Raw genomic sequence first — 25,327 nt, 5'->3', positions numbered from 1 at the left:
AAGGGTACTGCTGGAGACAGGACCAGCTCCAGGCACCAGCTAAGGAAGCAGGTGCTTGGGGCAGCCAATACAAAGGGGCGGCACTCCGTCAGCTATTGGGGCAACACGTCCGGGTCTTCGGTGGGAATTCTCGGTCCTCTCTTCCTCTTTGAGCTGCCGCCGAAGTGCCACCGAAGAGGAAGAGAGGGAGTGAAAGACCTGCCGCCGAACTGCTGCTGAAAAATGGAGCAGCGCAATTGAGCTGCCGCCGAAGTGCCGCCGATCTGGGTTTTTTTTTGTTTTTTGTTTTTTTTTTCCGCCACTCAGGGCAGCAGAAAACCTGGAGCCAGCCCTGGCTGCAGAGTCCCTAGAGTGGAGCACACATAGGGACACTACTCGAAGAAGAAGGGAGTGTTACTCAACCTGTGCAGTAACTGTGGTTCTTTGAGATGTGTCCCCGCTATGGGTGCTCCACTACCTTCTCTCCTGCCCTCTGCTTCAGAGTTCTTTCCAATGACCTCTGCAATAGAGAAGGAACTGAGGGTGGTTCACCTGTGCAGCGCTATATAGACCTGGTGTAGGGCATGGGATGGGGAGAGTATATGCACAGGTCAAATGGACACTGCTACCTAAAATCTCCAATCTGAGGCGCAGGGGACATGAGCGCACCTAGAGTGGAGCACCCATAGGGGGGCACGTCTCAAAGAGTCATAGTTACTGCACAAGGTCAGAAACCCTCTCTTCAGACATCATGTAGGAGGAAAGATACCAAAACAATCATAATCTCTCTTGAGCAAAGTCTCAAAGCCTGTTTCCTGGTTCAGAGCATCCATAATAGCCCCAATAAAATACACTCCCTGTTTACAGAGCATGCTATAGTATGGAGTCAAGGTGATTAAGGCTGAAGGACAGCTTGAAAATTAAGGCAGGTTCTGGTCCTCCCTCTAGCACAAGATTTTTTACCAACATTTTCTGTATGTTCCTCTTTTAAACTTATTCAGTTTCTACCCTTTTTTGCTTAAATGTAGCCCCAAGCTACTACACAGGATACAGCTGAGAAGCCACCAGTGTTACCTGGCACTATCTTCCCTCTTGTTCCCCTGCCTCGCCCCTGGGAAAAGTCTCAAGCCCTGCCCTAGAGACCATTATGAGCACCAATAAACACACACTGAGTCTTTGTAAAAGATTTTGTTAAATATTGTCTATTTGCTTAGGCTGCGGGTAACAGGAAAATGCATGCTACTTCCTTAACCCTTCCTAGGCAAGTTCCCCTGCCTTATCAGTCTCAGTAAACCACATACTAGTAACTCAGACATATTACTAAAATACAAATGGCCATCAGGGCTGTTCCTCCTCTCCCCTGTTCATGTCCATTGCTGCCCAGTTTCTTTCAGCTATAGCTGGCAACATTTTGTGACGGGGGAACCAGATTTTCAAAGGTATTTGGACACCTAAAAATGCAGATAGGCATCTGGTGGGATTTTCAAAATGCCTAAGAAGGTCAGACACCTATCTCCCCTTGAAATCAATTGATTTGAAATTGATTTCAATGTGAGCTGCAGGGCCGGCTCTAACTTTTTTGCCGCCCCAGGCAAAAAAGAAGAGCGCCGCCCTTCCGTACCCCCGCCCCGTGAGTGCCGTGCCGCCGTACCCCCCCCACGAACGCCGCGCAGCCGAACCCCCCCCCCAGCGCCGTGCAGCCAAAATCCCCGGCCCCCCAGCACCACGTGCCCGAAGCCCCGCCCCCGAGCACCGCGCAAGCCCCCGCCCCCCCAGTGCCGCACCGCCCGAAGCCCCGCCCCCTCCAAGAGCCACGCCGCACCGCCTGAAGCCCCTGCCCCCCTCCGAGCGCCGTGCCGCGCCGCGCCAAGCCCCCCCCCTCATCCGAGCACCGCGCCAAGCCCCGCCCCCTCCGAGCGCCATACCACGCCAACCCCCGCCTCCCCATTCCGAGTGCTGTGCCAGCCCCCACCCCCCTCCGAGTGCCGCGCCGCCCAAAGCCCCCCCCAGCACCGCGGAAACAAAAAAACCCTCCAGTGCTACCCCAAACCAAAAAATAAATAAATAAAAACCCAAGTGCCGCGCCGCCCCAAGCACGTGCTTGGTGGGCTGGTGCCTGGAGCCGGCCCTGGTGAGCTGGGTGCCCAACCTACTTGGGTGCCCAACCTGCCATGAGGCCCCACCCCTCTCTGTGGCTCTGTCCTCCGTTCCTCAGATAAATGCCTGCCTCACCTCCTCCTCCCCTGCAAGACCCTGCCCCCTGGATAGGTCAGAGGCCGGAAGCCAGACTGGGCAGTGCAGGGCGGCTGCTGTGCTGGTGGGTGTCATGGTGTGGGTGTCTGCAGCGCTCCCCTGTCTCCTCCTTCTGCTGCCGCTGGTGCCCAAGGCCCTGGGACTGTGGCTGCTTTTCAGCTCCCTATCGCCCTTTAACTATTCACAGCTGGTAACAGCCATCCAGGGGGTGGACCCGGCTCTGGGGCCAGCAGAGCCCTCGGACAGCAGCAACTGTGGGAGCAGGGCTCAGCAACTGGGCTGGAGCCGGTCAGCCTGGGCCACTCTGGGGAGCCCTGGACCCTCCAACCTGGACCCTCCACCTGCCCTGGACACAGGCTGGAGGCTGCTCTCAGACTCCCTGGATCCCCGCCCGGGCTTACTACTGTGCTGCTGCTGGCAGCAGCACTGCCTTCAGAGCTGGGTGGCCAGAGAGTGGCAGCTGTTGGGGGGGGTGGCTAAGGCAAGCCCCCTCCCCCAAGCTCTGCCCCTGCCCCTGAGTGACATAGCTGTGTCAACTTCACTTTTTAGTGTAGACCTGGCCTGGTTCTTATAAGTCACACCAACCTGGGAGGTGGGGGGTGAGGTACTCACAACTTCAGCTCTGTCACTGTTTCCCACCCTCCTCCTCCGGCCAATTCTGACCACCCCTTGCCCTATGTGGAATGGACCTTGCAGAGAATCTATCGCAGGCTCAGGGACAGTGATTTGGATGGTCCCTTCCTTTCACATGCAAATCTAAGGGGGCATCATCTGGTCCAGTGAGAGGCAGAACACTCAAAAGGGAATACCTGGACTATTTTTCAAAACATTAGGGTCTTTTTCTCCCCTTAAAATATGACTGGATGCTGTCACACTGTTTCCATACTAGCAAGAAATGTTCCTTAGTTTGCTCTGTGGTTCATACCTCAAAATTTCCATTGAACTCGAGGTTCAACCACTGCCTTCTTCATGCCGTTCACAAGAGAAGCATGTGAGCTTGTTAAAAACCACTTAGTTCTGTTTTATTCCATAATGAGTGAAAAGTGTAAATTAATCTTTATGTGCAGTTTTACTACATGCTTTGAAAGGACATAGCATGTTAACTAAAATTGAAAATTAAATGCAAACCACTAACATTAATGCAACATTAAACTAATATCAAACCAAACTCAGGAAAGTCCAACCACTGTAGTGTAGTTCAGCAGTGGAAAGTGACTAAAAATGCTCTTGGTTGGGTCTATGTTTGTTGTCTGTCAAATGTGCTTGGATTACAAGTAATGATGTTTTTAATCATAGTATTGGTTTTATAAACTCTGCCTGGCTTTGGAGAACCAAACTGCTTTATTTTTTCCATCTTGTGTGTCATGACCTATAATAAAGGTTCTTCAGAGGAAATTATCCCACCACCATAACTGGGCAATCTCATTGTTCTCAAATTATACCCTCGCAGTACAAACTCATTGACTTCACTGAGGTTCCACAGGTGTGACTGATTGGAACTTAGGGCTTGTCTTCACTACTGGGGTAAGTCGACCTAAGTTACGCTACTCCAGCTACGTGAATAATGTAGCTGAAGTTGACATAGCTTAGGTTGACTTACCCCGGTGTCTTCACTGCACTGCGTCAACAGGAGATGCTCTCCAGTCGACTTCCCTTACTCTTCTTGGAGAGCTGGAGTACCGGGGTCGACCGGAGAGCTCTCTGCCATCAATTTAGTGGGTCTTCACTAGACCTATTAAATCGATCCCTGCTGCATTGTTTGCAGCAGTGTGGATCCCTCTAGTGAAGACAGCCCTTTGTAAACAATTCCATTGATGATACACAAGTAGGCATAGAATCCAACTCCCTCTCTAACCTGCCTTGGCTGTGCCATGCTAACAAGAATAAAAAGCAAAGCATGCTTAATGTTTGTTACTCAAATCAGCAGATAGGGAGGTAGCGGGTCTGTTGAGAAAAAAAGGTGCCATTTTTTCTGCAGCCACTTTTCAGAGTAAAAGTGTACTTTGGGTTTCTCCTAAAACTTTCCCCTGGCCATACTACACATCCTGTCTATTTTATGGTATGAATTAATAGCATAAACAATAAAGTACATGCAGTGAATTTTTAACAAGGAAAACAGGAATAGAAAATTCTACTGATGTGCAACATGACAGAGTTAATGCTGTATGTAAAGGTAATAATGTGGTGATTTTTTTGATCTTTGAATGCTTTATTCGGTCATGGAAAGAATTACCCACGCACTTATTTTAGTTTACAGACTTAGAGCCTGAGGCCTTTATTGCAATACGTACTAAATGCGTTTGGGGTGCAGTTCGAAAATTGACACACCGAGCACCGCGCACAGGCAGCTTTTTATTTCATTAAACCGCAAGCAAAGTACAAACAATACGTCATGAGTTAAGAAACTGGGGTTGGGGTCAGTCATGAGTTGAGGAACTGGGGTTGGGGTGAGTCATGAGTTGAGAAAACTGGGGTTGGGGTGAGTCATGAGTTAATCATGAGTTAAGAAACTGGGGTTGGGTCAGCCACCTCCCCCCACCCCATATCTTCCTCATTATTTTCCGAGAAGTGGGTGTTTATTTGGGTAGAGGGGCGCTTGGCGGTTTTTCTCAGGGGTGGCGCTTGGCACCAGTTTGGGTACATTTCTCGGCAAGGCACATGTTATTTTCTGGGGGTTTTTCAGTGAAGGGTTAAGGAGGTTACCATGGGATGCTTAAAGAAGATCTAAGGTTGGTTAATTTGCAGGTAGCTGGAATTAGAAAATGTTGCAAATAGCTAAAACAGCAAGGATGATTAACTCTTTGCAAAAGCAATTTCTTAATGTAAGCAGATATTCTATTTTTCGAGCGGTTTCATAAACTTGCGGTTATTATGTTGCTAAAGCAGTTTTCTTGCTGTAGCTTTTAGCATTATTCTGTGTTTTTTTTCCTCCTCCTTCCCTTCTCTGGTCATTACCCTTGACTGAGGCCTGGTCTACACTACGACTTTAATTCGGATTTATCAGCTTTAATTCGAATTAACCCTGCAACCGTCCACACAACGACGCTATTTATTTCGATGTAAAGGGCCCTTTAAATCGATTTCTGTACTCCACCCCGACGAGCGGAGTAGTGCCAAAATCGATTTTAGCAATTCGAATTAGGGTTAGTGTGGCCGCAATTCGATGGTATTGGCCTCCGGGAGCTATCCCACAGTGCATCATTGTGACCGCTCTGGACAGCAATCTAAACTCGGATGCACTGGCCAGGTAGACAGGAAAAGCCCCGCGAACATTTGAATTCCATTTCCTGTTTGCCCAGCGTGGAGAGCACAGGTGACCACAGATAGCTCATCAGCACAGGTAACCATGCAGGCTGATAATCGAAAAAGAGCACCAGCATGGACCGTGAGGGAGGTACTGGATCTGATCGCTGTATGGGGAGAGGATTCAGTGCTTGCAGAACTTCGTTCTAAAAGACGAAATGCAAAAACTTTTGAAAAAATCTCCAAGGGCATGATGGAGAGAGGCCACAATAGGGACTCAGATCAGTGCCGTGTGAAAGTCAAGGAGCTCAGACAAGCCTATCAAAAAACAAAGGAGGCAAACGGTCGCTCCGGGTCAGAGCCGCGGACATGCCGCTTCTACGCCGAGCTGCATGCAATTCTAGGGGGGGCTGCCACCACTACCCCACCTGTGATCGTGGATTCTGGGTCGGGGATAGTCTCATCAGCAACGCCTGAGGATTCTGCCGATGGGGGAGAGGAGGAGGAGGAGGATGAGGATGAGCCTGCAGAGAGCACACAGCACTCCATTCTCCCCAACAGCCAGGATCTTTTTATCACCCTGACTGAAGTACCCTCCCAAGCCTCCCAAGCCAGTACCCAAGACTCTGACCCCATGGAAGGGACCTCAGGTGAGTTTACCTTTTAAAATATAAAACTTGTTTTAAAAGCAAACGGTTTTTAATGATTACTTTGCCTGACTTTGCATTCGCGGTCAGTTCAGCTACTGGAAAAGTCTGTTAACGTGTCTGGGGATGGAGCGGAAATCCTCCAGGGACATCTCCATGAAGCTCTCCTGGAGGTACTCCGAAAGCCTTGCCAGAAGGTTTCTGGGCAGTGCATCCTTATTCCCTCCTCCATGGTAGGACACTTGACCACGCCATGCTTGCAGCAAGTAATCTGGTATCATTGCCTGACAAAGCCTGGCAGCGTATGGTCCCGGTGTTTGCTGGCATTCAAGCAACATCCGTTCTTTATCTTGTTGTGTAATCCTCAGGAGAGTGATATCACTCCTGGTAACCTGGTTGAAATACGGGAACTTAATTAAGGGGGCAGAGGTGGCCGTTCCTACTGGGCTGTTTGCCTGTGGCGGAAAATAAATCCTTCCCTGCAGTTAGCCAAGCGCAGATGGGAAATTGGCCCTGAGTTTTTCGCGTTTGGCTAGCAGGGATCTTCCCTGTTACCAGCCACGCGGTGGGGGGAGGGGTACCGTGATCATCCCAGAGAATTCATGGCGGGAGGGGGGCGGCGGGGGGGGGGGGGTTAGTTTGGTGCCTGCAGGGATCTTCCCTGATACCAGCCACGCGGTGGGGGGCAGGGGTACAGCGATCATCCCAGAGAATTCATGGCGAGAGGGGGGGGTGGTTAGTTTGTTTTCTGGTGCTGCTGAATGTTAACAGAAAAACCGCAGCACTCTACAAGCTATGCTTGGTATGTGGGAAAGGAGGGCGCAGAAGCTGTAAGACAATGGCTTACCATGGCCGCATGCAAGCCGAATTCTGTTGCCCAGACCTGTGATCTCTAGCAGCAAAGCCACAGGCACTCAGCATTAAGAGGCAAAATGCGACCTTGCACAGAAATCACATGTGCTATGTAATGTGAATAGTGTTGGTCACCGTGAAAGAGTATAAGCATTGTTCTGCAAAATGTAGCTTTTTAAAAAATTCTCTCTTTTTTCCCCTCCCTACAGCAGCTGCAAATTCCTCAAGCCTCCCTCCTCCATCCCGAAGGTTATCACAGATAAGGCGTCGTAAGAAGAGAACGCGAGACGAGATGTTTTCTGAAATTATGGAATCCAGCCGCAGTGACAGAGCTCATCTGAATGAGTGGAAGGAAACAGTTTCAAAGTATAGGAAAGAAGTCAGTGAACGTGAGGACAGGAGGGACCAACGTGAGGACATGAGGGACCAACGTGAGGAGAGGAGGGACCAACGTGAGGAGAGGAGGGACGCTCGAGATGAGAGGTGGCGGCAGGAAGACCAGAGGATGAAGGATGCAACGCTGGGGCTGCTGCGTGAGCAAACAGACATTCTCCGGCGTCTGGTGGAGGTTCAGGAACGGCTGCTGGAAAACAGACTGCCGCTTCAGCCCCTGTTCCACCCTCCCCCCTCCCCATGTTCCGTATCCTCCTCACCCAGACGTGTAAGAACGCGGGGGGGGAGGCTCCGTATACCTTCCCATTCCACCCCAGTAGACAGCCCAAGCAAAAGGCTGTCATTTTTTTAACCTTTTCTTTGTGGCTTTTTCCTTCCCAGCAATCCTCCTCCCAAATACCACCCGGGTTCCCTCCCTCTTTTTCTAATCTATTAATAAAGAATAAATGATTTTTAAATGATAGTGACTTTATTTGGTTTGAAAGAAAGCTGGGGGAAGAGGCAGGGTGGGTTCCTTACAGAAAATCAGTCAATAAAGGGGGCGGGTTTTCATGAAGGAGAAACAAACAGATATTTCACACTGTAGCCTGGCCAGCCATGAAACTGGTTTTTAAAGCTTCTCTAATGCACAGCGCTTCATGGTGTGCTCTTCTAATCGCCCTGGTGTCTGGCTGCGCGTAATCAGCAGCCAGGCGATTTGCCTCAGCCTCCCACCCCGCCATAAAGGTCTCCCCCTTACTTTCACAGAGATTGTGGAGCACACAGCAAGCAGAAATAACAATGGGGAGATTTCTTTGGCTGAGGTCAGAGCGAGTCAATAATGATCGCCAGCGACCTTTTAAACGGCCAAATGCACATTCTACCACCATTCTGCACTTGCTTAGCCTGTAGTTAAACAGCTCCTGACTCCTGTCCAGGCTGCCTGTGTATGGCTTCATAAGCCATGGCATTAAGGGGTAGGCTGGGTCCCCAAGAATAACTATTGGCATTTCAACATCCCCAACGGTTATTTTCTGGTCCGGAAAGTAAGTCCCTTGCTGCAGCCCTTTAAACAGAGTAGTGTTCCTGAAGACGCGAGCGTCATGAACCCTTCCCGCCCAGCCCACGTTGATGTTGGTGAAACGTCCCTTGTGATCCACAAGTGCTTGCAGCACCATTGAAAAGTACCCCTTGCGGTTTATGTACTCGGTGGCTTGGTGCTCCGGTGCCAAGATAGGGATATGGGTTCCGTCTATTGCCCCACCACAGTTAGGGAATCCCATTGCAGCAAAACCATCCACTATAGCCTGCACATTTCCCAGAGTCACTAACTTTCGTAGCAGCACCTGAGTGATTGCTTTGGCTACTTGCATCACAGCAGCCCCCACAGTAGATTTGCCCACTCCAAATTGATTCCCGACTGACCGGTAGCTGTCTGGCGTTGCAAACTTCCACAGGGCTATCGCCACGCGCTTCTCAACTGTGAGGGCTGCTCTCATCTTGGTATTCTGGCGTTTCAGGGCAGGGGACAGCAAGTCACAAAGTTCCATGAAAGTGCCCTTACGCATGCGAAAGTTCCGCAGCCACTGGGAATCATCCCAGACCTGCAACACTATGCGGTCCCACCAGTCTGTGCTTGTTTCCCTTGCCCAGAATCGGCGTTCCATGGATAGAATCTGCCCCATTAACAACATGATCTCCAAAGCACCGGGGCCCGTGGTTTCACAGAATTCTGTATCCGTGTCCGTGTCCATGTCCATGTCAATGTCCTCATCATGCTTGTCGCTGCGCTGCCGCCGCCGCTGCCTCCTCACCTCGTTCTTCTGGTCCTGGCTGAGCATAAACTCCACGAGAACGCGCGAGGTGTTTACAATATTCATGACTGCTGTCTTGAGCTCAGCGGGCTCCATGCTTGCCGTGGTATGGAGTCTGCAGTGTTCACCCACCCAGGAAAAAAGGCGCGAAAATGGTTGTCTGCCGTCCATTGCTTTCATGCAGGGAGGGAGGGAGGGAGGAGGTGAGGCTGTACCCAGAACCACCTGCGACGATGTTTTTTGTCCCATCAGGCACTGGGATCTTAACCCACAATCCCAATGGGCGCGGGAGACTGCGGGAACTATGGGATAGCTATGGGATTGCTACCCACAGTGCAACGGTGCAGAAATCGACACTAGCCCCGGTACTTGGACGCACACCATCGAATTAATGTGCTTAGTGTGGCCGCATTCATTTCGACTTTATACAACCTGTTTTTCAAATCCGAATTATATAAATTCGGATTAATCCCGTAGTGTAGACATACCCTGAGTTTGGCAGAGAATCGTATTGTTCAGTCTTGCTCAGGCTTTAAACCTGCCCTACTCTGTGTAAAGGCTATCAGCATAACAGATCTCTGTTGGAGGGTTTATTTCGGGGCCTACAGATTCAAAGCTCTGGCTATTAAAAAGAAGGCCCCCCTGTTCTATTTCCCCACAATTTATAACCTCAACATTCCATGAATGCTAGATTTTAACATTTCATTTCCCTTGTTTCCTGTAGATTTTCACTTTACACACCCTTTAGGCTTCATGAGTGAAACTTTTAATACCCTCAAACATCATAATAGCGGAGGTTTGATTTGTCAGTGCCAATGGATTTGTGAAGCTGCTGTGTCAATAAAAGATAAGTTCTTTTCTTTAAAACTACTGTAGAAACTTCCCACTACAAATAACTCATTATGCTAATTATCCGGGAGTGGTGATAACATTCATTGACAAAGAATGTGACTTTCACATTAATTTAACTTCCTTGTCTAAGTTGTTTGTGTAAAACAGCTCAGTTCTTCCACCTCTGTCTTTTCTCATAGTAGTCATATGTCAGTTCCTTGTTGTTTGTATGTGTTTACTTGTATATAAGTCATTTCTAACTTAAACTGTGTTGAGGATTTCATTTTTATTTGAATTATTTATGTACACATTCCAGCTAATATTTGATTAATTATTCTTATTGGCTTCTGCACCCCTACACTCGCCTTGATGACATTTCTCTGTAACAACAACTTTTGAACGCCTCATCCAATCAAGTCCAACATTTCAGGGCATGTTTAGGCATCAATTGGCAGAACTCTCTTGATTCTGTTGAAAAATCAGAAAACCGCAAGTGGGCAAAAAGGGACACACAGAGCTCCTGATATCTGGTTAGCACAGCCAGCAGCTTCAACCACCTCTGTAATTGTCTATAGACCAGGGATGGCCAAATTTACTGACCCTCCGAGCCACATACGACAATCTTCAGAAGTTCGAGAGCCAGGGTGCACCTGCTGCGGCTCAAGGCTTTAGCCTTGGGGGAGGAGCCTAATGCGTCTCAGGGCTTTAGTCCTGCTCCTTCTGAAGTCCTGAGTAATGGCATGTGTACCTCACAGTGCTGAAGCCACAAGACCCCCACTCCCTCTGGGCAGGAGCCCATACCCCACCACCCCACTGCAAGGCAGAGATCCTGATCTCCCCCACCCCCAGTCTGGTAGGTGGAGAACAGGGGGGAAAAGTGGCTCTGTGAGCCGCACTTTACCGGTAAAAGAACCGCATGTGGCTTGCGAGCCACAGTTTGGCCACCCCTGGTATAGACCAAGGAATTGGTTGATACCATTAATACCTTCTGGTGTAATAATAGCCCCACCTCAGCTTTGCCCATAATCTTGATAGAGTTTAAAATGCTGCGTCCCCGAATACAATGTAGTTGGATACAGTGCCAGGATATTAGAGAGACAAGGTGGGTGAGGAAATATCTCCGTGTCTGTCTAACACCCTGAATGACTTCTTTCTGAGACAGAAAGAAAATAAATAAGAATGGGGAGGAAATGTGGGGTTGTACACAGAGCCCCTGGCATGGGGGAGCACAATGAGTGACCCTGGCAAGGGGGGAGAATTGGAAACTCCGATACGTGGGGGAGGGTAACATGGGGGAAGGAGGGAATGAATGAGGGGCACACAGAGCCCCTGGCATGTGGTGGGAGGAGGAGAGAATGGGGAGGTCACATAGAACTGCTGGCATGGGCAAGAGAATGGGGTACAGTGGTATCAGGGAGAGGGACATGGGGACACACAGAACCCCTGGCATGTGGCAGAAGGGGGAATGGCAGGCACACAGAGCCCCTGGCATGAGAGAAGTGGGGAATAAGGGGGCACATCAACCCCCCCCCAGCATGGGGGGGGGAGAATGGGAAACAATGGGGAGGGTGGAAGGGCACTGGGGGGGGGCCATGTGGAGCCCCCAGCATGAGGGAAGGGGTGGGGGAATTGCAGGGAGTCCCTGAAATAGAGCAGGGAATGGGAAGGTGGCACACAGGGAGATTATGGGTGGGGGGAATAGAAGGATGAAAGCAGCCCCTGGTGTATGCAATGGGCTTGGCCTGCAGAAGCTGTGAAATGTGGAACACCCCTTAGTGTATTTGTATGAGAGCCCCAGAAAAGATTAGAGTCCCCGTTGTGACAGGTGCTGTATAGATGAATACATGAATAGGGTTAATGAATCCATGAATGAGCAACAGGGAATGGATCACTTGATGATTACCTGTTCTGTTCATTCCCTCTGGGGCACCTGGCATTAGCCACTGTCGGAAGACAGGATACTGGGCTAGATGGACCTTTTGTCTGACCCAGTATGGCCATTCTTATGTTCTTATGAATAACAAAGAAGACAGTCTCTGCCCCAAAGAACTCTCACTGAGGCTATGTCTACACTTAAAGCACTACAATGGCACAGCTGCAGTGTTGTAGCTGTAGCGCTTCAGTGTACACACACACACACACACAACAGTGACAGGAGTGACTCATCACTCTAGGTAATCCACCTTCCTGAGAGGTGGTGGCTAACTTGACGGAAGATTTCTTCTGTCATCCTAGCACTGTCTACACCGGTTTGACATAGCCATATGTCTCAGGGCATGGAGTTTTCACACCCTAAAGTGACCTAGCTATGCTGATGAAAGTTTTCAGGGTAGAGCAGCACTGACCCAGAAGCTGGAGTGGAGGAGCAGTGGCTGCAGACTCAGAGCTATAACTGGCTTCTAGAGGACCTTCTGCAACACTGAATGGATCTTGCTGTAGGAGAATCTAACCCAATAGACTCACATGAGCATAAAACTTGTGTAACAGAGTGAAAAGCTAGGCCCGGAGTTTGCTGACCTTTAGGGAGCATTGCACAGCCTGTCTGTTTTCCTATGTCTTTCCTAAAGTGGGGATTTAGTGGGTAGGATCTTGGTCATTACTGGGGAATGTTCTTTTGCACTGTTATTGATACTATAGAAATACCTAAAGCATTTGCTGATCCAGATTAGGGTTATTATTGAGTGGTTTTAAATTTGTATTTGCATTGATCATATAAACAAACATTCTTGAAAAAGTAAGATCATGGGTCCAGTCCTGCAAGCTCCCAAGGCACTGAAATCAATTGAAACCCAAAGTCCTGAAGACCCAGGGCTGACAAAGAAACTGATAAAGAAAAACCTTTTGTTGTTACACACGTGGACAGCTCGCAGTAAGTGTTGCATTGGCTGAAATGTCGCACAGTGATTAATAGTGAGACAATGAGCCTAGCGTTTTTTAAACCAGGCCTGTCATTCACATTGCTTCTGGGAGGAAGTCTGAAGGGGAAGAAAGATGGTCTTGTGGTTAGGGCTCTGCACTAAGAGTGAAGAATCAATTATTTTAAAAATCTCGCCCATCTTTCCCACTTCCCCATTAGCAAAGGGCACGGATAAAGGAAGGCTAAAATTAGAGGCATTCCATATCACAGCACTCCGAAGGTTGGCACCATGACAGCTGTTTGCCAAGAGGAAGGTGAATTAGCTGAGCAGTTTTATGTTGTAGAGCCCATTCCTCCCTTCCAGACAAAGTAATCCAGTTTGACGTTTCTCTCCTGAGCTCTGATGCACACTGAAAACCTCCCTTTCCCTGCGTTCCTTCATTTTCCTTTTTGCCTCCCCCAAAATATCTGCGGTGAATGTTAGAAAGCAAACTGTGTAAAGGAGCCCAAGTTGAGGAGTGGGAGGGCAATGGAGGCTTCTCAGAAACAGCTGAATTAGACCTAAGAAACAAGTTTCCTCTCCTCTGCCGCTACCCACATCTGAACATTCAGACAACAAAACAATGGAACAAAATGAGGACAACCTTCTTTTTGAGACCTGCTACTTAGATAATATCAGAGATTGTTTCCGAGCAACAGTCCATTTTGGGGCCCATTGAGTCACAGGGTGAAATCATGGCCCCACTGAACTCAATAGGAGTTTCATCATACATTTCAAGAGAATCACAATTTCAACCCTGCATTTTAAGGGCAGAAGGAGCTAGTCTGATCACCTACCCTTGCCTCCTGCATAGTACAGGCCATAGAATTCACTCACTAATTCCTGTACAAAGCACTGTCTCTGCTTGAATCAGAGCATCTCTTTTAGATCTACATTCATGCAAGATGTAAAGACTTGGGGGAACAGAGAAGTCACCACTTCACTTGGCAAATGATTCCAGAGGTTAATTACTCTCCGTTAAAAATTTGCACCTCATTTCCAGTTTGAATTCTAGCTTCAACTTCCAGCTGTTGGATCTTCCTATGCCTTTGTCTGTTAGAGTAAAAAGCCCTATTCTCCCTGTTTAAGTACTTATAGGCCTGGTCTACACTGGGGGGGGAATCGACCTAAGATACGCAACGTCAGCTACAAGAATAACGTAGCTGAAGTTGACGTATCTTAGGTTGATTTACCTCGCGTCCTCACAGCGCAGGGCTGACTGCTGCCGCTCCCCCGTCAACTCCGCTTCCGCCTCTTGCCGCGGTGGAATACAGGAGTCGACGGCAGAGCGATCGGGGATCGATTTATCCTGTCTACAGTAGACACAATAAATCGATCCCCGATAGATCAATGACTACCCGCTAATTCGGTGGGTAGTGTAGATGTACCCATAGACTGATCAAACCTATTAACCTTCTCTGTGGTAAACAAAATAGACTGAGCCCTTGTCTTCACATACAGTGCTACAGTGGCGCAGTGCTGTAGTGAAGATGCTCCTATGTGTCGGTGTAGTGAATCCACTTCCCCAAGCTATGTCAGCAGGAGAAGCTCTTCCACCAACATAGCGCTGTCTATACAGTGATTAGGCTGGTATAACTACGTCGCTCAGGAGTATGGTGTTTTCATACCCCGAGCAACGTAGTTATACTGATATAGGTCTGTTGTGTAGACCTGGCCGGAGTTTCTTATTTCTCTCACTGTAAGGCAGGTTTTCCAGACTTCACATAATTCTTGTGGCTCTTTTCTGAACCCTTTCCAATTTTTCAACTTCTGTTTTCAAGTGTTGACATCAGAATGGGACAGAATATTCCAGCAATTCACCAGGATGTGATACCCCCTCCTCATAGAACATGGTTTTGCAATTTCATAAATAGATTGGATTGACAGGAGTTGGTCTGGTACACAAGCCTTTCTAACTATTTTATCACTGAGATTTTAAAGCTATTGCTATTATTACTTTGATGAGTTCTTATTGGTAAAGCTCAGATTTTGTCACAGATATTTTCAGTAAAAATCACGGACAGGTCATGGGCAATAAACAAAAATTCACAGAAACCTGTGGACCTGTCCGTGATTTTTACTAAAAATACCCTGACAAAATGGTGAGGGAGGAGGGTCTAGCACCCAGAGTGGCTGGGGTCCCCTCGCTGCCTGCTGCATCTGAGCTACTGTGGGGTCCCCTCACCACCCACTTCAGCTGGGGGTGATGTGAATTGCGTCAAAAAGGTCTCAATCTGTTGCATTTCATTGAAGGTAGTGCATGGCACCCACTAACTCTTTGGTGGACCCAAACAAACTGTATTTAAGAAGATACGCAGTGAGCATGTGCCAATACAGAGAAACAGCTAAAGGGTTTCCATGCCTACCATTTTATATGCTTAGTTTAAAGCTTGAGTCACGTAAGTGCTTAAAATCTGAATGGTTACTCAAATTGTAATTTGGTGTGCTTCATGCAGGGCCGGCTCTAGGTTTTTGGCTGCCCCAAGCTCTGAGACCGCAACTGCCCAAGAAAAAAAAAAAAAAAAAAAAAAAAAAGTCTGGAATTCCGCCCCTGGAATTGTGCCACCCCAAGCCCGTGCTTGCTTTGCTGGTGCCTAGAGCCGGTAATGTTAGTGTCCAATTTTGGGGATGATTTGACTGCTGGGTTCCTGAGGTACAGACCCCCACCTCCTCAAAAAAATCAGTTTCCTTCCCTTGCCTTGTACTGTTAAACTGAGAGGGACTAATGACCAGATGAATCACAGAACTCATTGAGACTGATGGTTGTGAACTTAGCCTTAGTTATGTTAATTGAAGGGTAAGTTAATCACAAGCCCCCACTTAGGACAAAGGAGTGTTGGACCAAGTAACTGGAGATTGCTATTATTTGTGAGTCAATTTGTGGAGGTTGCGATTTTATTTTGGGGAGGAATATAATCAGTTTTTTTGGAGGGGATATTATACATGTGAATGCTTTCTGGGAGGGGAGAGCTGTTAAGGGGTGGAGGACTAGGAAGAGAGGGAGGTTATGGGGAACAGGAAAAATGGGGATGGGTGAGGGGAGAGAGCTTGTGGGTTCAGGTGAGGGAGGTAGGGGGAATGGAGAGGTGGGACACTGGGGAGGAGGTGTGGGAGTGAGTGCCAAAGGGACTGGGAAGAATAGAGGCAGGATCCCCTGTCAGCCCCACATTCCCCCCTCCTGTGTGTGCGCCCAGATCTGGGGGGCTCTTGCCCCTGTGAGAAAGGGAGTCAGAGCCTCGTTTTCTGCTCCCTCATATGAATTGGGATATGGGGCCCTTGCCCTTTTGGGGGTGTCTGAGCCCCTCTCACTGCCCCCATATGCCAGGATCTGGGGCTGTACCCATCTACAGGGGTTTGACCCACCACTACCACCTCCCTCAGCTGAACCAGGTTGGGGGGGGGGCGCTTGCTCTTTTGGGAGTATTTGAGGCCCCTCTCTGCCCCCCATGTAGGCCAGGATCTGCGGAAGTCCTGCCCCTTTGTGTGGGAGCTGAGAACAGGTATACTTCAGTCATATCACAGGCTCTAAAGCACTTGGGGTGGATGGGAACACCATCTGAAATGAATGAAACAGTTCACAATTCTCAGAGCTATTGTTTCAGGTTGTATTCATCTTCATGGGGTGCTCTCATTCAGCTTCACCCCTTTCAGTGCCTTCACACCATTCTGTTTTTCAGGTCTTTCAGAGCCTCCTAAACTGGAGATGGATGAGTAGAGGAGCCCTTCTCTCCACTCTGAAACCTTCTCTCCATTGTTCCTCTATTCTTTCTTTAAAGGATGATGTTTCTCAGTGCTCTAAAATACACACGCTTGCACAGATTTTCTTGAAATTTGCTAAGTAGAGTGCAGAGTAGAGTTAGTAATCCAAATTTGAGCAAGAGGTTCCAGAGATACAAGCCCCAAAGAAATGGCTATATTTTAAAAAAGTTTCTAGGTGGGATTGTTGTTTTTTAACAGATCTAGAGGTCAAACTACTGCTGTGATGCGGGGGGTGAGGGGGTCTCGTTAGTTTTTACCCAGGGTAGTCCCTGGCACCCATTAAGTCTTTGGCGGACCCAAACGGTGAGCAGTATTTAAGAAAAAGTTCACGTCACTTAGAGAGGGGCAGCCAGGACACAGTGGAGTGGTATTTTGACCCTGTGCACCAGGTCGCAATGCCACTCAAATTTGAGGCAGTGGGCAAGTTGGCCCTTGTGCTTAGTAAAATTCTAGTTGTGTCCCTACTTCAAAATAACCCACACATGTTCTCATATCACAAACACCCATTTACCAAGCACAAGCAGTCTCAACTACGGCCTCCACCATTTAGTGTATGTACACTTAACATGCTGACTGCACCAGGAATCAGAGTAGCAGCCGTGTTAGTCTGTATCCGCAAAAAAAACAGGAGTACTTGGGGCACCTTAGAGACTAACAAATTTATTAGAGCATAATAAAGAAGAAGTGGGCTGTAGTCCACGAAAGCTTATGCTCTAATAAATTTGTTAGTCTAAGGTGCCACAAGTACTCCTGTTTTTTTTGCACCAGGAATGTATGCAACTAATTCCCACTAGCTACCTCCAGCTTCGGGGGTACAGAGGAAAGGTAGCATGGGCAACCTTTTCTCCCTCTTCCCACACACACATACTTTTTGTCCTGTATGTGTTAACTGAAATCCAGTGGGGGAGAGTGAATGGGCTGTAAAAGAATGTAAAGAGCTTGTACGTTCTAGCATCTGTAGGGTTGGCAGAGTGAAGGTAAGTGTGTTAATGGGGCATTGCTGACAGAGGGCCTAGGCAACCTTCCCTGAGTTTCAGAAGTCTCAGTTTTGCTGAACTCAGTGCCAGGGGACACAAGCAATCTTAACTCTTTTTGCCATTGAACAGTATTGGTTAAGAATAATCCTTCATTAGCAGAGGAGAGTTTAGGTTACCTATTCAACTTGTTACTTCTAATTTATAGGGGCCAAATTCATATACACTTGTGTAGCTCCCATTGACTTGAAATGGAAGGCAGAATTTACCCCACAATTTTGTTTTACCTTGTGTCATTCTGGATACATCAGCTTATGCTGTGTTATGCAGGGCCAGCTCCAGGCACCAGCGAAGGAAGCAGGTGCCTGGAGCGGCCAATAGAAAGGGGCGGCAGTCTGTCCACTGTTGGGGCAGCATGTCCAGGTCATCATCAGCAGCACTTCGGCGGCAGCTCAATCTTCGGCAGCAATTCGGCGGCAGGTCCTTCAGTCCCTGTCTTCCTCTTTGGCGGCAGCTCAATGGGGTTTTTCTTTCTTTCTTTTTTTTCCCCGCCGCTTGGGGTGGCAAAAAATCTGGGGCCGGCCCTGGATTTAGGTTCCATATCCCTTCAGCGTCTCCTGCTGGTCTCTCAGGGAATTCGCTCAATTTCCAGCCCTGAGCACCTTCTGCAGGCCGATGTCCTGCTCGCCGCTGGCTCCCATGCCCCTCAGGGACCCTGGTGCCCCTTTCTCTGGGTTGCTGCCCCCCTGGCAGTACCCCCAGACTCTCAGGTTCTGGGTCTCCCCACCCAGGGGAACCCCCACCCACTAACCCCACCTCACCTCAGTCTGGGCTACTGCCAGTCATCATCTAGCCCCACTCCCTGGGGCAGACTGCAGAATAAGCCACTCATCATGGGCAAGGGGGTTCTGAACTGCTGCCTTCCTCTACCACCCAGTACTTCTTTAGGTCTTAAACCAGGCTTTGCAGCCTGGGAAGTTGCCAGCCAGGAGCTCCCCACTCCTCTGGCTTTCCCCAGCCCTGCTTCACTCCTAGTACCCTTTCTGCTAGGCAGCCAGGCCCTGCTCCCTCTCAGACCAGAGAGAGCCTTCTGAACTCCTGGCTGCCCTGACCTTTATAGGGCCAGCTGGGTCTGTTTGGGGCGTGTCCTCCAGCTGAGGCTGCCTCCCAGTCAGCCCAGCTTTTCTCTCATCCCTCTCCCAGGGGTGGCTTTAACCCTGTCAGGGCTGGAGCGGGTAACCACCTGGCTACAATCCCCTACTGTAAAAATGTATTGCATAAGCAGGATATTGCAGGCTGACCAAATTTGATCTGAGTAGGTCACAACTGTACGACACTCACAAACAGTGGCTGACCTAATTCAGATCATGCATTAGCACACTGAAATTGCCCTTACCTCAGTGCTTCCCTACATGTAACTGTGCTTGGAAATCTGTCATGTAGTTTTTCAAACATATAAAAGAAAGGAAACTGAAAAAAATCTTCTTGCTTCAGCCATTCCCATAAAAACAAAGTAACAGCAATGACTCAAACAGAACATATTAATCAGTGACAGATATAATCTTTTGAATTTGCTTTATGACCATGTTAGGAGCTACTTATTTCTGAATAAGATTTAAATACCAGAAGTCTTTCATCTTTTCCACTTTTATTACTTTGAGCAAATAGCAAAGGCCTCGTCTGTCTAACCTTTCTCTGCATTGTTGGACCGCACCTTCAGCAATTTGGCACAATAGTCTATGTTTTCTTTTTGGATGTAAAATCAACAGTATTAATTAGGAACATATTTTTTCGTGCATGGATGCTTGAAGCACAAAAAATATTGGGTGATTTCTCATGTTTGATCAAAAATCTTTTAATTGTTCCTCTGTTTCGTCAATGGCATAACCAAAGCGTGCGTTTGTAACTCTAAATTTGGCTGCAGGACTATGCCTACGGTGAAATGATTCAATCTTTTTTTAAACGATTTTGTTGTTGTTGTTGCTTCTTTGAAAACGATGTTGTCAACCTAAAAGGAAGCTGCAGCTTTCTCAGTTCCAGTGTTTGCTGTTCACTGTTTTATGGCTTAACCACCAATTGATCTTCAACATTTTTTGGATGCCGAAGATGAAAGAGCCGACAACTGTAGGAGGCTGATGTTAAAGAGACATTAAGGGTACTTTACACTGGAATAAAAGACCCATGGAATGTCTGCAGCTGACCCGGATCAGCTGACTAAGGCACTCGGGACTCATGGGGTCCCACAGCTTGGGCTCCAGTCTGAGCCAGAACATCTACACAGCAATTTTACAGCTCCCCAGCCTGAGCCTGGGTCAGCTGACCGGGCCCAGCAGTGGTTGTTTAACTGCTGTGTAGATGTACCCTGAACAAGAAATAAGTATCTTGTCTAAAGCCTACTGAAATCAGTGGAAAGATTCTTATTGACTTCATTGTGCTTTGGGTCACACCCAAATTGCCCTCTTAGCTACGTTTCACTGATGACGATAGCACAAGAATGTCTCATTTGGAGGATCATTCATCAAACTCATCAGTCATCTGCTCTTCTAATTCAGTCCATTAAAGCCAAAATTTTCAAAAAGAAGATCCTAGAATTAGGAACCTACATCCATAGTTGGGCACTAAAATAAATGCCCTGATTTTCAAAAGTGCTGAACATCCAAAAGTTCTTATTGAGGCTAACGGGAGCTGTGAGGACTCAACACTTTTGAAAATCAGGTCTTTGTCGTGCCTAAATAAGGATGTAGAATAGTATCTTTAGGCTCCCTTTTTATGGAAATCCTGGCCAAAGTTTAATTCAATGGCATATTTGATCTTGAAGAATCCATTGAAAATGGTTTTCTGCACTTTTTGAGATGAGCACAAATTCTTTTTATCTTACTACTTGGCACTCTTGACAATAATCACCTTTTACCTTAGAAGAAATGTGTTTTCATTATATCAGTCTATTCAACAGTTTGTTTCCTATTACTTCTTTCATTTTTAGGCTTGTTGATTTGGACAAATTAATACACTGATGCTGGATAATCACTAAACACTAATAGCCCATTAGCAGTATTGTCCAGCAGATTTCACATTTTCCACAGTTAGAATGAGATACTACTACATGGTGAATTCAAAAGCATGAATACTAAAAAATAAGATGAGCTATAGCCAGCTTTATGAAAGTTATCAGAACCCCTGCTTACCTTCCAGAAGTTTCTAGAATTTAGAAAATCAAGGTCCTCTAATTGTTCAGGATCACCACTACTCCTTTCTTCAGTATCCAATGGCAGTTGATTCCATACTCTAGCCTTGTCGTCCTCACCAATCAACAACAGCTTTCTCTATTCCCATTCCATTCTGGGCTTCTAGCTATTTATATGCTTTTCTGCTTGTGTCCTTAACCTTGATGTTCTCATCACTTTCTATTTAACTTTTTAGAACTGTTAAAGTTTAAGTGGGCTGTAGTCCACGAAAGCTTATGCTCTAATAAATTTGTTAGTCTCTAAGGTGCCACAAGTACTCCTGTTCTTCTTTTTGCGGATACAGACTAACACGGCTGTTACTCTGAAACTATTCACAGACTGACATTAGAGCTTAATCATGTGTCTAGTATAGAAAAAAACTTTCAAATGTTTCATATTCATATTATTTTCTTCAGTGACATAGAACATAAAAATTAAAACAAAAAGCCCACATATAATCTAAAAATCCCCAGTCATTTTATTCTGAAGAAAAATAAAAGAGAGGGGGAGGTTTCATAATCTGACAATGTAACATCTCTGTTTTCACCTGTGACATTTGAAACGTCTCCAGGAGACACAGACCATTCCTCTTCTTATGCAATTAAGCAATTTCAGAGTCCTGATCTACGTGAGAAACATTCAGACCACAATAATTCATTCTCAAGCTATATAACCAACAGCACACTGACTGTGTACCAGTGGCTAGCTAGACAAAGTAATTTTAACACACATAAACCACAGGCAAAAGTGTCACATCAAACCACACCAAAATGGAACCACTCTCACATCCCTAGGGTAGTTAAAATCTGCATTGGTCAGTGTTTCTTCAACACTATACTTTTCTATGTTTTATACAACCAAATTGTCTACAATATGGCGGGTTGAAAGAGGAGTAGAAGAAAACATGCAAACATTTCCTAATGTTAGTATTGCTTTTCTAAGATGGGAAAGCACTATACAAAATTATAGATGTAATGAAACAAGTGCTTCTGACAGACACAGAAAAATCCAAACTAAATAGTATGGGCCATTCTCAGCTGCTGTAGCCGTAGCTTCTTTGAAGTTCATGGGGCTTTGTAGATTTACACCAGTTGAAGGGCAAAATAAATTATGTGCTAAGCATTATTACCATGCTTCTGAAATCCATCAGTATAGTTACAGTTATTCCATATATTACTCACAAATAAATGTAATAACCCTAATTTCCCTTGTTTTCCTGTTTGCAAATCATTCACAAACTATATTTGCAATTCACAACAATTCGCCAAATAATGTAGACTAACAATTTTCAGTTTATGTGTGGTTCACAAATTGTGTGCATTGATCACATAAGTTTGCAATTATTTGCATTGGTCACATAAATCACATGAGACTATTTCTAATTAGATGACAGAAGTTTTTCAAATAGGAGAATAGTGAATAACAAATACTCCAATTCATGCATGAAAACCCTTCTTCACATACAAATACAGGTCTTTGTACAAACAACAAAATAAGCCATTCTTCAAATACTCATGCAAATGAAACCCTATCTCTGCAAATGTTTGTGAACAGCATACACAAAGAGGCAGGAACATAACATGAACAGTTACTCAGGGCTTGAATTGAACTTTATAGATACTGAGTGAAATCTTGGCCACACTGAAGTCAATGGCAAAATTCTCATTGGTTGCAATGAGGCCAGGATTTCACACACTGTATTAGTGGTATTCAGCCAGCTCTACATATAAACGAAGCAACCAAATTTTATTTTCCCCAGTTACTAAAAATCAGTTCATATTATTACATTTCCTCTATTCCAGATACCTTCAGACCGGATCTTCAGCTGCTGTGAATCAAAACAGTGCCATATGCTGATGTACCAGCTAGGGTTCTGATGCCCGGCATGGTCAGCTGAGTACTAGTTCCCTGCAGCAAAAAGTCTTGGGTGTGCAACACACAAAAATGGCTAAGTAGATATTAGCAAAAGTAGCTGTGGGTTGTTCAAAGCTAGAATAAACTTTTCAAGACTTAACTGTTGACTCAACTGTGTAAACAGGAAAACACAGTTTTTGTAAAGTTCCCTACCTGAACACCATTTTTTTCATTTGTATATGCATGTGAATAAATCATCAGGAAACTTCAAGATGCTGCATCTGTTGGTTAAATACCACTTCTGTGACGGTGTAAACCACTGCAAGATAACAAAGATGACTGGGATAGTTTCAGCAGACCTATATGCGAAAAAGCTTTATGTTAGTGGCAAAAGCAGAATGAGACTATGTCGTGTTTTGATTCAGAATGGTTTTTCCACTTCACATTGTTTAGTGCTGTTTACTGTTACATATTCAAATTAAATTCAAATGCTGTGTCGTAGTTTGAGATGGATGAACTGGTTTAGAGAAAACAGAAATGCAAACTTTAGTTAAAAACGCAAACCAAACTTTGAGATTCAAAAAAAAAAAGGGTCTAGTTAATTTGTGTAGAAGTTATGTGAACTGCTGCACTTTCCGGTTTTAACCATAAGAGCATAAGAATGACCATACTGGCTCAGACCAAAGGTCCATCAAACCCAGTATCCTGTCTTCCAACAGTGGCCAATACCAGGTGCCCCAGAGGGAATGAACAGAACAGGTAATCATCAAGTGAGCCATCCTCTGTCACCCATTCCCAGCTTCTGGAAAACAGAGACTAGGGACACCATCTCTGCCCACCCTAGCTAATAGCCATTGATGGAACTATCCTCCATGAATTTCTCTAGTTCTTTTTTGAACCCTGTTATTGTCTTGGCTTCACAACGTCCTCTGGCAAGGAGTTCCACAGTTTGACTGTGCATTGTGTGAAAAAGTACTTCCTTTTGTTTGTTTTAAACCTGCTGCCTATTAATTTCATTTGGTAACCTCTAGTTCTTGTGTTATGAGAAGGAGTAAATAACACTTCCTTATTTACTTTCTCCACACCAGTGATGATTTTATAGACCTCTATCATATCCCTTCTTAGTTGTCTCTTTTCCAAGATGAAAAGTCCCAGTTTTATTAATCTCTCTTCATAAGGAAGCCATATGAGGAGATGGAAATGAAAGTTATTATTATTACATATTTTTATTAAGCACAAAAAGTGTGCCCAGGACTGTACAAAATATGGAAGAGAACATGAGGTAAAATCCTGGCCCTACTGAAGTTATTGGCAAAAATCCTATTGACTTCAGTAGGGTCAGCATTTCACCCAGGTTCTCTGCAGCAATGGGATTACTGCTAAAAAGGCTGTTTTCATGGAATTTCCAGCCTGGACAGAAGTACAAAGTACCAGATACCAGAAATTTCACATAAAATCTGTCTAACATTTCTATCCTGATTTCTAAACCAAAGATATTCAGAATCATTCAGATCCTCATCCAAATTGTTAGATGACTATCTGAACTGAACCTTCAGGTCTTTTCAGATCTGGTTAACTCTAATTCTGAAGTACAAGCTAGTAGTGTTAGAAGAGAAGACTGATAGACAGTGTGTTTGGTCCTGCTCCATACTCAGAGTTAACTCCTTTGTGACTCAGTTCTCCGTCTGTGAAAATGGGGCTAATGATACTTACCTATCTCACAAGGGGTTCTGTATTTATTTACTCAGTGAGCTATATTTAGAGCTGTTGTAAGCTAGTGCAAACTCCACTTATTGTATATGTATAAGGTATTTATATTATTACATCTATTTCTGCTTTGCTACACTAAGGCAATGTCTACACTGCAAAGTTAAGTCGACTTCATGTAAGTCGACATTGAGCCTCCGATTTAAGTCGATCTTGCATATCCACATTATGCTCATTGTTGTCAGCAGAGTGCATCCTCACTAGCAGGGCTTGCATCAATGCATGGAGCACTGCACTGTGGGTAGCTATCCCACAATGCATGTAGCCAAGTGGAATTTTGGGTTAGACTTGCAATGCCTTATGGGACCAAAACATTGGTGCAGGTGGTTATGGGAACATGGTGTTAGCCTCCCGGGATGCACTTACCTTCCTCCTTCCCTCTCTGAAATCAATGGCAAACAAACTAAGCCTTTTTCGCACCTTTCTTCGTAAGCCTAGGTTACCCACGCAGATGCCATAGCATGAAAAGCATGGACCCCACTCAGCTGTACACTATTGTTGTGAGCATTACAAACACGTCGTGCCTTATCCTGCAGTATTTAAGTCAATACAGGAGCCACCGCACAGAACAATGCGATGCCATGCAAGCAGCCCTGCTGGAAGACATTGAGCGGAGCAATTCACATTTACTGGTGACAGTCATGCATCACTTTGACATGATTGAGTGCCGTTTCTGGGTCTGGGAAACAAGCACTGACGGGTGGGACTACATCGTTATGCAGCTATGGGATGATGCGCAGTGGCTACAGAACTTTTGAATGCATAAGGCCACTTTCCAGGAACTGTATGAAGAGCTTTCCCCATCCCTGAAGCGAAGCAATACTAAAATGAGAGCTGCTTTGACAGTGGAGAAGTGAGTGG

The 25,327-nt window shown here is 46.2% G+C and overlaps 2 protein-coding genes across 2 annotated transcripts in view; one reads left to right on the top strand and one right to left on the bottom strand.

Moving 5' to 3' along the window:
* The window catches only part of LOC128839638 (uncharacterized), an 85,924-nt gene that overhangs the window by 2,564 nt on the left and 58,033 nt on the right, over positions 1–25,327 (bottom strand). The gene's annotated exons all lie outside the window — the stretch shown is intronic.
* LOC128839639 (uncharacterized) lies at positions 6,046–7,747 on the top strand. Its single transcript, XM_054032813.1, has 2 exons — positions 6,046–6,125; positions 7,184–7,747. Exons 1-2 carry the CDS (start codon positions 6,110–6,112, stop codon positions 7,717–7,719), a joined length of 552 nt encoding a protein of 183 aa, XP_053888788.1. The 5' UTR covers positions 6,046–6,109; the 3' UTR covers positions 7,720–7,747.

This window comes from Malaclemys terrapin, chromosome 6 (genome assembly GCF_027887155.1).
Source record: "Malaclemys terrapin pileata isolate rMalTer1 chromosome 6, rMalTer1.hap1, whole genome shotgun sequence".
NCBI lineage: Eukaryota > Metazoa > Chordata > Testudines > Emydidae > Malaclemys > Malaclemys terrapin.
This window is presented reverse-complemented; position numbering and strand designations above follow the sequence as displayed.